The 17,140-nt window shown below is 37.4% G+C and overlaps 1 protein-coding gene across 1 annotated transcript in view; it reads left to right on the plus strand.

The window, feature by feature from the left end:
- Positions 1-17,140, plus strand: part of UVRAG (UV radiation resistance associated) — a 325,077-nt gene that overhangs the window by 146,608 nt on the left and 161,329 nt on the right. The window contains exon 8 of the mRNA XM_040258823.1: positions 15,448-15,574. Coding sequence (XP_040114757.1) covers positions 15,448-15,574 — 127 coding nt within the window. The remainder of the gene's footprint in view (positions 1-15,447; positions 15,575-17,140) is intronic.

Genomic DNA, 17,140 nt, shown 5'->3' on the forward strand with positions numbered 1-17,140 from the left:
CTGAATAATGATATTTAGAAACAAGATCTGGGCACGGGTGTGCCATTGCAGTTGAGTTGTAACTGCTTCTAGGCCCTCTCAGTGCACAGAACTGGTATACACAAATATCTGTCTCTCCATGTATTAAAATTAACATGAGTTCATACCAATATACTCAACGCAAACTCCACAGAGTTTATTCTGGTCTTTCCCTTCATTGTGTTTATTGTGGTATCTTTTTCTGATAGTGAGAAACCATTAGTACAATTTATTTGCTTACTTTTTTAGTCCTTGTGTACTTGGTAAGGAGGTTATATTTTTCCCCTGATTTTTAAATAGGTTTTTGTCTTCATATGCTGTGGTTAAAGACCATGTGGTCATTGTGTGTGTGTTTGGATACAAATCCTTTATCTGATATGTGTGTTGGGAATATTTTCTTCAAGTTTGTGGCTTGCCTTTTTGTGTTCTTAATGATGCTTTAAAGAGCAAAAGTTTTAAAGTTTGATGAAATCCAGTGTATTTTTAAAAATTTATGTTTAGGGCTTTTTGTGTTCTTTCTAGGAAGTCTTTGCCTAACCCCAAGTCATATAAATTTTCTTTGGTATTTTCTTCTAGAAATTTTATAGTTTTGGGCTTTACATTTAGATCTATGATCCATCTTAAGTTGTTGTTTTTTTTTTAAATGAGTTAAGTGGGGTAACTTTTTCTGTATGAATGTCTGGTTGATTTAGCATCATTTCTTGACCAGTCTTTGCTTTCCCCATTTAATTAAATTGAAAGTTTGTCTTAAATCAATTGACCATATATGAGTGCATTTATTTCTGGATTCTCTATTTTGATCCATTGATCTATATGTCTGCCCTTTACCAATACCAAACTCACTTACTATTATATTATTATATCTTTGTCATCTTAAAACCAGATGAAGTTCATTCTCCAACTTGGTTCTTTTTGAACAGTTCCCATGGATTTTCTAGGTTCTTTGTATTTACAAGTGAATTTGAGAATCAACTTATCACTCTCTACCAAAAAAAGAAAAAGCCTACTGGAAATTTGTTCAGTATTTGTAGATCAATTTGTGGAGAATTGCAATCTTAACAATATCAACTTCTCCAATCCATGAACATGGCATATATCTCTTTTATTTTTATTTTTTTCTTTAATTCTCTCAATAATATTCTGCAGCTTTCACTGCACAGATTCTGGGCATCTTTTATTCGTGTTTTTCCTAAGTATTTTATGGGAGGCTTTTTATTTGTTTTTGGCATTATTGTAAGTGGGAATGTTTTGAAATTTTGTTTCTCATTTATTTATTGCAAATATATAAGAGTACAATTCAGTTTAAGTTAGTTACCTTGCATCTTGCAGTCTTATTAACTTTTAAATTTTAGTAGTTATTTTGTAGATTTCTTGGGATTTTCTATATAAACAATCATATCTGCAAACTTGGATTACTTTATACACTTAAATTTTCAGCCTTATTTCAATAATTAGGACATACAGTGGAGAAGGCAATGGCACCCCACTCCAGTACTCTTGCCTGGAAAATCCCATGGATGGAGGAGCCTGGTAGGCTGCAGTCCATGGGGTCAAAAAGAGTCAGACACGGCTGAGCAACTTCAGTTTCACTTTCACTTTTCACTTTCATGCATTGGAGAAGGAAATGGCAACCCACTCCAGTGTTCTTGCCTGGAGAATCCCAGGGATGGGGGAGCCTGGGGGGCTGCCATCTATGGGGTCGCACAGAGTCGGACACAACTGAAGCGACTTAGCAGCAGCAGCAGCAGGACATACAGTACAGTGTTGAATAAAAGTGATACAAAGGAGATCCTTTACTTTTTTCTAATCATAAAGGGAAATGATTCATGCTTTCTTCATTAAGTATAAGGTTAGCAATGCTTTTTATGGGTTTTCAGAAGTTCCTTCTTATTTCTGATTTCTGAATTTTTGTCATGAACGATATTGAATTTTATCAAATGCTTTTTCTACATCTATTGAAATAAATGATCATAACATTTTCTTCTTGATTCTGTGAACTGCATTGATTTAATTTCAAGTATTTAACTAACATTGCATTTCTGGAGTAAACCAATGGTAACAATATACAGTATAATTTTTTTTTACCTTTCTAGATTTGATCTGGTAATAATTTAAGAGTTTTTGTGCCTACAGTCCTTAAGGGTATTGGGATGCAGTGTTTTAAGAACGGTATTTGTTAGAATGGAATTAGGATTATGGTAGCCTGGAAAAATTAGTTAGGCAGTGTTCCTTTGGCGTACTACATCTTGATTAGTAGCAGAATTCTCCTGGATTTTTAACATTTTCACTCTGCCAAGATTTCATGTCTTTTTACTCAGTATGAAAATATTAGGTTGGTGCAAAAGTAATTACAGTTTTGCATTGTTGAAATTTTCCATTTGATATTGATACATATTCTTAAATGTCATGTTATACATCATTTTAATGTTTCTTGGTTTATGTTTTTTGCTAATGAGTTATTACTTGTTGTTTGTTTTATATGGATTTTAGACTTTGCAAATGATGTTAGACAAAAAGCAAAATTGAGCAGTTTTCTTATTTGAGTTCAAAATGGGTCAGAAAGCAGTGGAAACAACTGACAACATCAACAGTGCATTTGGCCCAGAAATTGCTAAACCAACATACAGTGAAGTGGTGGTTCAAGAAGTTTTGCACAGGAGATGAGAGCTTGAAGATGAGGAGGGCAGTGATCGGCCATCAGAAGTTAACAGTGACCGACTGAGAGGATCACTGAAACTGATCCCCTTACAGCTACACAGGTAGTTGCCCAAGAACTCAGCGTTGATCATCCTATGGTCATTTGGCATTTGAAGCAAATTGGAAAGGCGAATAAGCTTGATAAGTGGGTGCCTCTTGAGCTGACCACAGATCCAAAAAATTGTCATTTTGAAGTGTCATCTCTTATTCTGTGCAACAATGAACTGTTTCTTGATCAAATTGTGATATGAGACAAAAAATGGATTTTATGGGACAACCAGCAATGACTAGCTCTGTGGCTGGACCGAGAAGCAGCTCTGAAGCACTCCCAAAGCCAGACTCGCACCAGTAAAAGGGTCATAGTTGCTGTTTGGTGGCCTGTTGCCTCTGTGAGCCACAGCAGCTTTCTGAATCCCAGTGAAACTGTTACATCTGAGAAGTATGCTCAGCAAATCAGTGAGATGCACTGAAAGCTGCATTGCCCACAGCCAGCACTGATCAACAGAAAGAGTCCAGTTCTTGTCTGAGACAATGCCTGACCTCACGTTGCACAACCAACATTTCACAAGTTGAACAAATTGGGCTATGAAGTTTTGCCTCATCTGCCATATTCACTTGCGCTCTAGCCAACTGACTACCACTTCTTCAAGCATCTCAACAACATTTTGTAGGGAAAATGCTTCTTTAACCAACAGAATGCAGAAAATGCTTTCCAGGAGTTAATTGAATCCTGCAGCAAGGATTTTTATACTTTATACTACAGGAAAAACAAACTTCTTTCTCATTGGCAAAAATTTGTGTTTGAGCCTAGTTGCAATGATATTCAGGATCCAAAACCGTAATTACCTTTATACCAACCTAATATTTAACTTTTTTTTTCTACTTAGCATGTTTATAATAGTGGGCTTCCCAGGTGGCTCAGTGGTAAAGAATCTGCCTGCAATGCTGGAGATCTGGGTTCAATCCTTGGGTGGGAAAGATTCCTTGGAGGAGGGCATGGCAACCCACTCCAGTATTCTTGCCTGGAGAAACCCCATGGACAGAGGAACCTGGTGGGCTGTGGTCCATGGCGTCACAAAGAGTCAGACACGACTGAGCAACTAAGCACAGTGCATTTATAATAGTGACTTTATAGTCTATGTCTGATAACTTTAACATCTGGGTCATCTCAGAGTTGGCCTATGTGGATAGTCTTTTCCCAAGAGAGTGAGTCACGTTTTCCTGGGTTTTTGTTTATTGGGTAGTATTGCACACCCTGGACATTGTGGATATAGTTTGGTGGAATCTCTGGATTTGGTTGCTTTGCTTCAGATATTGATGTTTTCATTTTAGCAGGTAGTTAACTTGGCTAGGCCTGCAGTGGACTTTGCCTTAGATTTCAGTTCAGTACTCTCATCCTTAGGCAGAGCTGCTCTCTGTTGTCTCATGCCTATATGATTTAGGATTCAGATTGAATTTAAACATTTTTAAGTTTATTTTTGGTTACGCTGGGTCTTTGTTGCTGTGCTTGGGCTTTCTCCAGTCGCTGTGAGTGGGGGCTCCTTCACTGCGGTGCATGGGTTTCACATTGTGATGGCTTCTCTTGTTGTGGAGCCTGGGCATGCTTCAGTTGTTGCGGCACACAGGCTCAGTAGCTGGGGCTCCCAGGCCCTAGAGTGTGTGGGCTTCCAGAGCTGTGGCTCATGGGCTTTAGTTGCCCTGCATGTGGCATGTAGAATCTTCCCAGATCAGGGATCAAACCTGTGTCGCCTGCATTGGCAGGCAGATTCTTATCCACTCTACCACCAGAGAACTCCTCAGTTTGAATTTACACAGAATTAGATGTGTCCCATTCTCCAGCTTCCTCCATTCTGGTGACCTGGATTGCCTAATTTCTTTTCTCTCGTTCCTCTTGACAGAATGGTAGTACTCTTTGTGTTGGTGTTTCACTCTCCGAGCAAAGTAACAGAAAGAGGGCATTTCACCCCGAGTGTCACCAGGTTCTGAGTTTATCCCCAAATCTGCCTGCCACTGATCAATCTTTAGAACCCTCAAATAGTAGTTTTTTGCATTTTACCTAGCAGCTATAGCAGTTACTTGCAGGAGGACCAGTTTGTTAGGTCAAACTTATATTTTGTTAAACTTTGTTATTCTCATATCAAAAGCAGAACTCCTTATGTTTTATTATTATGTATATATTTGCTTTATCTCCTTGGTCCTCCCTGGTAGCTCAGCTGGTAAAGAATCTGCCTGCAATGCAGGAGATCCCGGTTTGATTCCTGGGGTGGGAAGATCCCCTGGAGAAGGGAATAGCTACCCACTCCAGAATTCTGGCCTGGAGAATTCTATGGACTGTATAATCCATGGAGTTGCAAAGAGTTGGGTACGACTGAGTGACTTTCATTCACTTCACTTTATCTTCTTAGCTGGACCTGGGTTCTAGGTCTGATGTTGCTCCTGAGTCTATGAGATTACTGGGTTGAATTATATCTTTTCTAAGGAAAGTTTTACACTTTCTTAGTGGTTAAGTAGGGATAGGTACAATAGAAATAACCTGTAAATGACATTTTGAAGCAAATTTGTTAACTTACAGGACAACTGCCATAGACCTAAAACTTTTTTTCAGGTTGTTACCTGTTTCCACTTTTGGTGGAAAAACTAATGGATGAATAATGCCCTAAATCACTCAAGTCCCCTTTATACTCTAAAAATTTTAAAGATCTCAAAGAATTTAGAGTATATCTATTGATAATGTGTGGGTTAACAAAAGACAGCTGAATCTGCACATTTACTTCTGCAGTCAATCTGCTGTGATATCACAGATCTTACTCTGGAAAAGTCAACTATACAACTATGAGAAAATGAGAGTGAAAAGGGGAGATAGCAGCTTAGTAATATTATGAAAATATTTTTGATCTCACAGACTCTGAAATGATCTTTTAGGAACCCTCATGTTTTCTGGACCCTGCTTTGACAACTTTTGCCCAAGCCTTTTTGGCTCCAGTGTAATCTACAAGAAGAAAATTGTCTAATATGTCATTTACAGATTGGTCTGTTATTCTGAAATGAATCTTTAACATTGCCCATCGCTATCTTTATAAAGATGCATAAAAAGGAGTGTGTGTGGTTACAAATAGATGGATATATCTGTGATTTTCAGATTAGATACAGTGTTGTATAAAAACACTAATATCCAATTAAAAATGATGCATTAGAAATGCACTTATGACATCTGTGCTTAGAGTTAACAAGTAAGTAGAACACAGAAACCCATTAGAAGATACTTATGGAACATTAAGATCTTTTAGTGCTTTGGTTCATTTGAAAGGAAGCAGAACCATATTCCACTTGGGTGGGGTTTGTTTATTCATCAGAAATTAGAGCCAACAATTCTGGTTTTGAATGACTTGATATATTTCTGTAAATGGGCCAGTTTTTGCACATGGCCTATGACACAAACATACTATACACATGCCTTTCTGTATTAGTTTAGAATTTAGACCAACTTGTACCCTTAGTTCTTTGATTCTAGTAAATATAACCCAGTCTGAGCATGTACCCTGGGTTATATTTACTAGAATCAGGACAGGGAGGCCTGGCGTGCTGCGATTCATGGGGTCACAAAGAGTCAGACACGACTGAGCGACTGAACTGAACTGAGCATGTACCCTGCAATAAGCACAGATTAACTGTCCTGCTTATGCATATCCTTGTGTTCTCTGAAGAGTTGTTTTTCTTTTCTAGTTTGTTCCTCTACACAGGTAGAATCTAGTTTACATATTTTGTGGAAAAATTCAGGTTAAGGAAGATGAGCACTTTGGAGAAAATGATCGTTCCTAAGAATTTATATAGTTTTTCCCTCAGTGATATGAAAACACTGATCTCTCCACTGGATTACCAAAGATACCCAGATTGTTTCTTGATTCCTCTTTCTTTTATAAGTGTCCTCAGTGACTCTTAGTTTTTTTTTTACAGGGAGTTGGCAAAATGGCTTTGGTCTCCACTAGACCCAAACCCTTAGAAAGCAGAAACCATTTCTCATTTATCTAAAAAAACGTAGCAGGCCCTTCATAAATATTTGATTTGTTCAGGAAAAAAATTGCCTAGAAATGTCTTGTATTTCATAAAATTTTCCAGTCAAATGTAATAATGATTGGAAATAAGCTTTACTGCTTGTTTTCTTGGCTTGAATGTCTTTAAGAGATGATCATACCATCTGTTTAGAATCAGTATTTCAGAGATGAGGAAGAAAGCATTTTGGGTGAGAGATGATAGCTGTAAAGTAGTTTCCACACAATTACCAAAAGTCATTTTCCATGCCCATTGCCCCAGCAAAGCCATACCAGTACTCATCTCACTGAGTACCTACGCTTTCTCATTGTCTGGGAATCAAATGGAGACGCTGAGTTTTTTCTTTTAAAAGTTTTCCACCAGCTCATCCCAGGGCTTAGTAACTAATTCAGTTTACTGAATTAATTTTGTATTTTCTCCCCATTAAAATTTTACCTAGTATATGTCTTGGGAAAAGGACCATTTAGTTAAGAATTTTGTCATAGAAAATCATGAAAACCGCATTCTTGACACTGGATAAAGACTTAAGAGAGAAGGGCACATACATTCTTAGTGTGGTGATAGTGTGTGAATGCAAACATGTGCAGGCAGATATATGTTCATTGTGGGGGTAGGATTTCACATTTTATCTGGAGGCAAATTCTGGCAGGATATTTGGATTAAAAGGGAGGCAAGTTAAGTTTAAAGCATGATTTTGTAGGTTTAAAAAGGAAATATTTTTATGGAAAGATAAATAAGCAAACTTAATTTAGCAGACTTAATTGATTCTTCGGTAGAATATATCTGGGATTTGTTTTATGAAATGAAGATTCAGTAAAATTGACTTTTTTGAAGTACAGTTCTATCACTTTTTTAAAAAATGAATTTTGTGTTTTAAAGTAGTTTTATATTTACAGAAAAATTGTGCGGAAAGTACTGAAAGCTCCCTACTCCCATTTCTTTTGTTGTTAACATCTTGTATTAGAGTGACACATTTGTTACTGTTGTTGAATCAATAGGACTCACTCTGTATTGTATAATTCTGAGTTTTGACAAATGCACAATGTTTTTACCTTTAAGTGTCATACAGAATCGCTTCACCGGCCTAAAAATCTCCCACACTTCACCTGTTTATCCTTTTCTCCCTCCCTCAGAACACCTGGCAACCGCTGATCTTTTTACGGTTTCCACAGTTTTGCGTTTTTTTTTTTTTTTGGAATGTAACATCAGTTCAGTTCAGTTAGTCAGTCGTGTCTGACTCTGTGATCCCATGGACTGGAGCACGCCAGGCTTCCCTGTCCATGACCAAGTCCTGGAGCTTGCTCAAACTCGTGTCCATCAAGTTGGTGATGCCATCCAACCATCTTATCCTCTGTTGCCCACTTCTCCTCCTGCCTTCCATCTTTCCCAGTATCATTTTCCAGTGAGTCAGTTCTTTGGATAACGTGGCCAAAGTATTGGAGTTTCAGCTTCAGCATAACAGTCCTTCCAATGAATATTCAGGACTGAGTTCCTTTAGGATTGACTGGTCGGATCTCCTTGCAGTCCAAGGGATTCCCAAGAGTCTTTTCCAACATCCCAGTTCAAAAGCATCAATTCTTCAGTGCTCAGCTTTCTTTATAGTCCAACTCTCATATCCATACATGACTACTGAAAAAACCATAGCCTTGACTAGACAGACTTTTGTTGGCAAAGTATTTTCTCTGCTTTTTAATATGCTGTCTGGGTTGGTCATAACTTTTCTTCCAAGGAGTAAGCGTCTTTTAGTTTTATGGCTGTAGTCACCATCTGCAGTGATTTTGGAGCCCAAGAAAATAAAGTCTGTCACTGTTTCCATTGTTTCCCCATCTGTTTGCCATGAAGTGATGGGACTGGATGCCATGATCTTCATTTTTTCAATGTTGAGTTTTAAGTCAACTTTTTGACTCTCCTCTTTCACTTTCATCAAGAGGCTCTTCAGTTCTTCTTTGCTTTCTGCAATAAAGGTAGTGTCATCTGCATATCTGAGGTTATTGATATTTCTCCTGGCAATCTTGATTCCAGCTTGTGCTTCATCCAGCCCAGCGTTTCTCATGATCTCTGCATATAAGTTAAATAAGCTGGGTGACAATATACATCTTTGATGTACTCCATTCCCAATTTGGAACCAGTCTGTTGTTCCATGTCCGGTTCTAACTGTTACTTTTTGACCTGCATACAGATTTCTCAGGAGGCAGGTAAGATGGTCTGGTGTTCCATCTCTTGAAGAATTTTCCACAGTTTGTTGTGGTCCACATAGGCAAAGGCTTTGGCGTAGTCAGTAAAGCAGAAGCAGATGTTTTTCTGGAATTCTCTTGCTTTTTCTATGATCTAATGGATGGCAATTTGATCTCTGGTTTTTCTGCCTTTTCTAAATCCAGCTTGAACATCTGGAAGTTCTTGGTTCGTGTACTGTTGAAGCCTGGCTTGGAGAATTTTGAGCATTACCTTGCTAGTGTGTGAGATGAGTGCTGTTGTGCGGTAGTTTGAACATTCTTTGGCATTGCCTTTCTTTGGGATTGGAATGAAAACTGACCTTTTCCAGTTATGGCCACTGCTGAGTTTTCCAAATTTTATGGCATATTGAGTGCAGCACTCAGTGTAACAATGTAACACAGGAATGTAACATAATTGGGATGACACAACATGCAGCTTTTTCAGATTGGTTTCTTTTACTTCAGTTCAGTTTAGTTCAGTCGTGTCAGACTCTTTGTAACCCCATGAATCACAGCACACCAGGCCTCCCTGTCCATCACCAGCTCCCGGAGTTCACTCAAGCTCATATCCATCGAGTCGGTGATGCCATCCAGCCATCTCATCCTCTGTCGTCCTCTTCTTCTCCTGCCCCCAATCCCTCCCAGCATCAGGGTCTTTTCCAGTGAGTCAACTCTTCGCATGAGGTGGCCAAAGTATTAGAGTTTCAGCTTTAGCATCAGTCCTTCCAGTGAACACCCAGGACTGATCTCCTTTAGGATGGACTGGTTGGATCTCCTTGCAGTCCAAAGGGCATCTCAAGAGTCTTCTCCAACACCACAGTTCAAAAGCATCAATTCTTCAGCGCTCAGCTTTCTTCACAGTCCAACTCTCACATCCATACATGACCACTGGAAAAACCATAGCCTTGACTAGACAAACCTTTGTTGGCAAAGTAATGTCTCTGCTTTTCAGTATGCTATCTAGGTTGGTCATAACTTTCCTTCCAAGGAGTAAGCATCTTTTAATTTCATAGCTGCAACCACCATCTGCAGTGATTTTGGAGCCCAAAAAAATAAACTCTGACACTGTTTCCACTGTTTCCCCATCTATTTGCCATGAAGTGATGGGACCAGATGCCATGATCTTAGTTTTCTGAATGTTGAGCTTAGCTATATGCATTTAAGTTTCCTCCATGTGTTCTCATAGCTTTTCATAGCTCATTTCTTTCTTTTTTCTTTTTTTGATGAATAATGCTCCATTGTTATTGGATATGCCACAGTTTATCTTTTTACCTTTTGAGGTATATTTTGGTTGCTTCCAAGTTTTAGCAATTTTGAATAAAGCTGCTATAGACATATATGTGTAGATTTCTGTGTGAACACAAGTTTTCGGCCCATTTGGGTTAATATCTAGGAACACAGTTTTTAGATCATATAGTAAACCTATGTTTAATTTTGTGAGGAACTGCCAGACCATCTTCTAAAATGGCTATACCATTTTGCACTGCCATCAATCAACCATGAGTGAAAGTTCCTGTTGCTCCACATGCTTGCAAACATTTAGTATTGTCAGTATGAGCGATTTAAACCATTCTAATAGTTGTGTGAAGTGAGGTGAAGTCGCTCAGTTGTGTCCTACTCTGCTATCCCATGGACTGTCGCCTACCAGGCTCCTCTGTCCATGGAATTCTCCAGGCAAGAGTACTGGAGTGGGTTGCCATTTCCTCCTCCAGGGGATCTTCCCGACCCAGGGATCGAACCCGGGTCTCCTGCATTGCAGGCAGACACTTTACCGTCTGAGCCACCAGGGAAGCCCCAATAGTTATGTAGTGGTATCTAATTGTTGTTTGAGTTACAGTTCCCTGATGACTTATTATAGTGAGAATCTTTTCATATGCTTATTTACTTTATTATGCTTTTTATATGCCCTACATCTTCTTTGATGAGGTTACAGTTCAGATTGTTTGCCTGTTTTTTAATTGGGTTGTTTATTTTTCTGTTGTTGAGTTTTTAGAGTTCTTTGCACATTTTGTATTCTGTTCCTTTATCAGATAGTTGCTTTTCAAATATTTTCTCCCAGTCTGTGGCTTCTCTTTTCATTCTACTAATAGTCATTTTTGCAGAGCACAAGTTTTAATTTTAATGATGTCCACCTTAACAGTTTCTACCTTCATGACTCATCGTTTGGTGTTGTATTTAGAAAATCATCTCCGAGCCTAAGACTACCTGGATTTTTTCCACTGTTATCCTTTAAAAGTTGCGTAGTTGTAGTAATTTTTATTTCACATTTAGATATGTGATTGACTTTGAGTTAATTTTTGTGAGACGTATAGGTCTGTATCTAAATTTTTTGTTTTGTTTTTGTTCATTTGTATGTGAATGTCCAGTGGTTCCAGCACCCTCTGGTGAAAAGGCTGTCTTTTCTCCATTGAGATGTTTTTATTCCTTTCTCAAAGATTAGTTGGGGACCATATTTCTGGGCTCTATATTCTGTTCTGTTGATCTGTCTGTCTCTTCTTTTGCCCATACCCAATTGTCTTGATTACTGTAGCTTTATAGTAAGTTTTGACAGAAGATAGTGTCAGTCTTCCTACCTTGTACTTCTCTAGTATTTTGTTGGTGACTCTGGGTTTTTTGCTCTTCTCTTTAAACTTTATAATGGGTTTGTTGATATCCACAAAATAATTTGCTGGAATGTTGCTAAATCTATAGATCAAGTTGGGAAAAACTGATATATCTTAATAGTATCTTCCTATCCATGATCATGGATATTCTCTATTTTGGGGGGGGTGTCTCCTTTGACTACTTTCTTTGGAGTTTTGTAGTTGTCTTCTTGTAGCTATTCTACATAATTTGTTAGATTTATACCTGAGTATTTTATACTTTCATGATAATATAATCGATGCTGTGTTTTTAATTTCAAATTCCCATTATCTTTTGTTGTTATGTAAGAAAGCAGTGGACTTTTGTATATTAAAACTGTGTCATGCAACCTTGCTCCTAATAATCACCTATTAGTTCTAGGAGGTTTTAGATTGGTTTTTTTGGTTTCTCTTTTGTTGTTGTTGTTGATTCTTTGGAATCTTCCGCATAGACAATCATACCATCTGTAAATAAAGATGATTTCATTTCTTCTTTCCCAGTATATATATCTTTTATTTCCTTTTCTTCCCTTATTGCTTAGCTAGGACTTTCAGTACATGATTAAGAGAGTGGTGAAAGTGGGGAACATCCTTGTGTTGTTCTCCAGCATAGGAAGAAAGCATCTGGTTTCTCACCATTAAATATTTTGGCAAATATTAGTAGGTTTCTTGGCAAGTATTCTTTACTAAATTGATGAAGTTCTTCTTTACTTCCAGTTGAATTTTGTTGCATGCTTTTTCAGTACCTATTGATATGGTTATGTGTTTTTTTCTTTAGCCTGGTTGATGTGGTGAATCCATTAATTGATTATTGAAAGCTGAACCTTTGTCTTATATACTTGGAATACAGTTCATTTGGCCATGGTATAATTCTTTATATATATAGATGATTTGATTTGCCAATATTTTGTTGGGGATTTTGCACCTATGTTTATGAGAAATATTGATCTGTAATTTTCTTTTCTAGTGATGTCTTTGATTTTGATGTGAGGATGATGCTGGCCTCATAGAATGAGTTAGGAAGTTCTTCTGGAACTTTTGGGAGAGATTTTCAAAAAATGGTATTATGTCTTATTTAAATGTTTGGTAAAATTCATCAGTGAAACCATCAGGATTGGTGCTTTATGTTTTTGAAGGTTATTAATTATTGATTTAATTTCTTATGTATAAGAAATTATATATATATATATATAAAATCTATCATAACTACCATAATTCACACTGGGAGAAATAGATAATCTGAATAGACATACATATATACATATATGTGTGTGTATATATATACTATTTCTCCTACTGTGAGGTGTGTGAGTGTGTGTCTATGCCTTTGTGGATTATCTATTTCTCCTAGTGTGAGTTATGGTAGATTGTCTTTCACGGAGTTGATCCGTTTCTTCTATGTTATCAAATTTATGGGCATAGAGTTGTTTGTAGTATTTTAAATTATTCTTTTAATGTCCATGAGATCATTGTGATGATCCTTCTTTCATTTCTCATATTAGTAGTTTCTGTCTTTTCTCTTGGTTAGCCTGGCTAGAAGTTTATCCGTATTGACCTTGTCAAAAACATAGCTTTTGGTTTCATTTACATTGTGATTTTCTTCATGTAATTTATTCTGTTTGGAGTTCAACATAATTTGGAAAATTTGTAACCATTATTTCTACAAGTACCTTTCATTTTTGCCCACTTTCTACTTTCCTCCTGGTACTTGATGATACAAATTGGTATCATTCCACAGATTCCTGCGGTTCTGTTCATTTGAATCTCTGTTGTTTAAACTGGGTAGTTTCTATTGTTCTGTCTTCCAGATTAAAGATTCTTTTCTTTGTTTCCTACATTCTTCTTCTGAGCTCATTCATTTAGTTTTTTAATTTCAGTTCTTAGGTTTTCACTTTCTTTATTGAGATTTTCTATTTTTTTTGTCAAGATGTTCTGTTTTAATTTGTTTCAAGCATGTTCTTAATTTCTTTTTTTAAATTAATTTTTATTGGAGTATAGTTTATTTACAATGTTGTGTTAGTTTCTGCTGTACAGCATAGTGAATCAGTTATACATATATCCACTCATTTTAAGATTCTATTCCCATATAGGTTCTTAATTTCTATTGAAGCATTTTTGTGATAGCTACTCTCAGATCTTTGTCAGATAATTATATTTTCTGTTTGTCTCAAGTGTTGGCTTTTGTTGATTATCCTTTTTTATTTACTTTGACATCTTCGTAGTTCTTAATATCATGAGTGATTTTTCACTGAAACTTGTACACTTGGGGTATTATGAGTCTCTGGAACTTATTTAAATCTTCTATTTTACCTGACTTCTTCTGACACCTCTGGTAGAGGAAGGAAGAGCAACCATCTCATTACTGCCAAGTTGGGGTAGAAGTCCAAGTTCCCCAAGAAGCTTCTGTTGACACCCCTGTGGCAGAGATGTGTGTGTGTGAGAGAGAGAGGGAGTGTGTGTGTGTGTTTGTGTGTGCGTGCATGTGTGTGTGTGTGTGCAAAAGGAGTTGATAGTGGTGATTAAGGATGGGCGTTCTAGCTGCCCATGTAGATGATAGGGTGGTTTCAATACCACTGCTTAGTAGTGAAAGTTCTCTCTACTTGGCTGCCTCTGATATTACCCAGTAGGGAGGAAGAAGGTTGCATTGTACAGCTGTTAACAAGGCTCCAGGCTTGTGGCTGGAGGGGTGGTGTGGCTTGGTTAGTTACTGTTTGGATGGGTTGAAAACACCAGGTCCCTACTTGGATTTCTCCAAAATCTGTGGGTTATTAGAGCACCTTTAGTTTAGCCTGGTAAGGATGGAAGTCTTCTTTTTGTTTCTGTGGATTTGCTTATTTTGGAAATTTCGTATAAGTGGGAGTCTGTGGCCTTTTAAAACTGGCTTCTTTTCAATTAGTATAATGTTTTCAGGATTCATCCATGTTGTAGCATATATCAATACTTCACTTGTTGTTATTGGCAAATAGTATTCCTTTGTATATCCACCACATTTTATTTGTCTAGTCATCAGATAGTGCACGTTTGGATTGATTTCATTGTTTGGCTGTTATGAATAATGCTGCTCTAACAGTCATACTCATATTTTTGTATGGACATGTTTTTAACTCTGTTGGGTGCAACCCTGGGTCCTAAGGTAACTCTGTGTTGAAGATTTTGAAAACTCTGTTTCTTTATTGTTACTGTTTTTAATTCAATATCAGTCTAATTTCTAATTCCAGTAGGACTTTTTTTTTAAAGTTGAGTTACTTTTTGGCTGAGGTGTGTCTTCGTTACTATGTGCAGGCTTTCTCTAGCTGCAGCGAGCCAGGGCTGCTCACTAGTTGGGGTGTGCAGGCTTCTCATCGGGTGCCTTCTCTCATGGCGGAGCACAGGCTCTAAGGCGCACGGGCTTCATTGGTCATGGCTTGTGGCTCCAGAGCATGGCTCAATAGTTGTGGTGCATCATCTTAGCTGCTCTGAGGCATGAACGGACCAGAGATTGAGCCAGTGTTCCTTGCCTTGCAAGGCAGGTTCTTAACCACTGAAACACCAAGGAAACCCTCTTTTCTTTTTATTATTAACTTGTGTCATATTGCATTGTGGTGTCAGGAAAGAGGCCTGAGATATTTTATAGTGTCTTTTAGAAAGAACTGTTCCCAGACTTTAGATTTATTTCTAATCTGCATTTTGCTTACATCTGTATTCATTCCATTAAAATGACAGATGCTGATAATTAAATCACTCAAGAGATCTATAAGTTAGATGAGTATTAAAGTGCTTTAAACCACTCACATTTGAAACATTGTGCATGTTGTTATTCAGTCATAACGTTTATATTCATAAATTTACTTGTATTTTTAATTATTTAGAAAAAAGAAAGTGAGTGCCTGCAATTAAAAATTTTGGTGCTTCGAAATGAACTGGAAAGACAGAAGAAAGCTTTGGGACGGGAGGCAGTCTTGCTGCATAAAGAGCAGATTGCATTACAGGACAAAGGTGAGTGAAATACCTGACACACTGCCTAGCCTCCATGTTCAGCAATTTTCCTTTTTCACCATGGGCTTCAATAGTCATCTTTTATAAGTTTACTAAAACAAATTTTAAAAATTTCTTGAAGTATTTTGAAATTGATACATAAAGTGTACATACGCACGCACACACACACTTCACATTTTCAAATTGAACACACCTGCATAAGCAGAATCTCCCGTCAGGAAACAGGCATTATAAGGACCCCGGAACCCCAGAAGCTTCATCTTCTCTTCCATTCATGGCATCTCTAGCCAGACAACCCGCTACCTTAACTCCATATACCATAGATTGAGTTTGCCTGATTTTGAACTGTATACAATAGGAGCATATAATATGTACATTATATGTGCTGGCTTTCAACATTTTGTTTGTAAGATTCACCCCTAGCTGAACGTAATGTAGTCTTAGTTATTTTAACTGCTAATAGTATTCTACTGTACGAATATGAATTCATTTAATCTTGCTTTTGGCATTTCATTAATTTCTAGTTTGGGACTACATCAAATAATGCTTCCATTCATGGAAGCATTATTACATGTTTCTTAAAGGACATTTTTTTAAAGGCATTTCTTCTGGCTATAAACCCAGGAGCAGAATTACATAGTCATAGGATACACGTATCTTCAGCTTTAGTAGGTTGTATCCAAAAGTTTTCCAAAGTAGTTTTGCCAGATTACGTCTTCTCCATTCAGCAATGTATCCTACATCCTTGTTGGTGTTTGATGCTTTCTGTTTTTGTGTTTTAGCTTTCCTGGTGGGTATGTTGTAGTGTCCTCTTGAAATTTTCATTTTTCTTTCCCTTAAGACTAATGAAGTTGAACACTATTTTGTGTTTCTTACTGATTGGGAATACTCCTTTTGAAGCACCTGTTAAAGTAACCCCCCACTCTGCTTTTTTAAAAATTGGTTTGCATAATTTTTTGTGTTTTTTATAATTTTTAAAATTTATTTATATATAAGCTAATTATATATTTATAATTCAGTTTATACTATAACCCAGTATTCTTGCCTGGAAAATCCCACAGACAGAGGAGCCTGGTTGGCGACAGTGGGTTTGCAAAGAGTCAGACACGACTGAGTGACTGAGTGCACAAACATGTACACACACATGTACCCACACATAATTAAAGTGACTCTATTCTAATTAGTTTATGACATAAGAAAATTATGAAAAGTTTTTTAAACAGCTCTGCTGCTGCTGCTAAGTTGCTTCAGTCATGTCCAACTCTGTGTGACCCCATAGATGGCAGCCCACCGGCTCCCTTGTCCCTGGGATTCTCCAGGCAAGAATATTGGAGTGGGTTGCCATTTCCTTCTCCAATGCATGAAAATGAAAAGTGAAGTCACTCAGTTGTGTCTGAGACTCCTAGCAACCCCATGGACTACAGCCTACCAAGCTCCTCCGTCCATGGGATTTTCCAGGCAAGAGTACTGGAGTGGGTTGCCATTGCTTTCTCTGTTAAACAATCTATTAAACAGATCTATTGAGATTTAATTCATATACCAAGCAGGTTATTTAAAAGTGTATAA

This window comes from Oryx dammah, unplaced genomic scaffold (genome assembly GCF_014754425.2).
Source record: "Oryx dammah isolate SB20612 unplaced genomic scaffold, SCBI_Odam_1.1 HiC_scaffold_17, whole genome shotgun sequence".
NCBI classification, from domain to species: Eukaryota; Metazoa; Chordata; class Mammalia; order Artiodactyla; family Bovidae; genus Oryx; species Oryx dammah.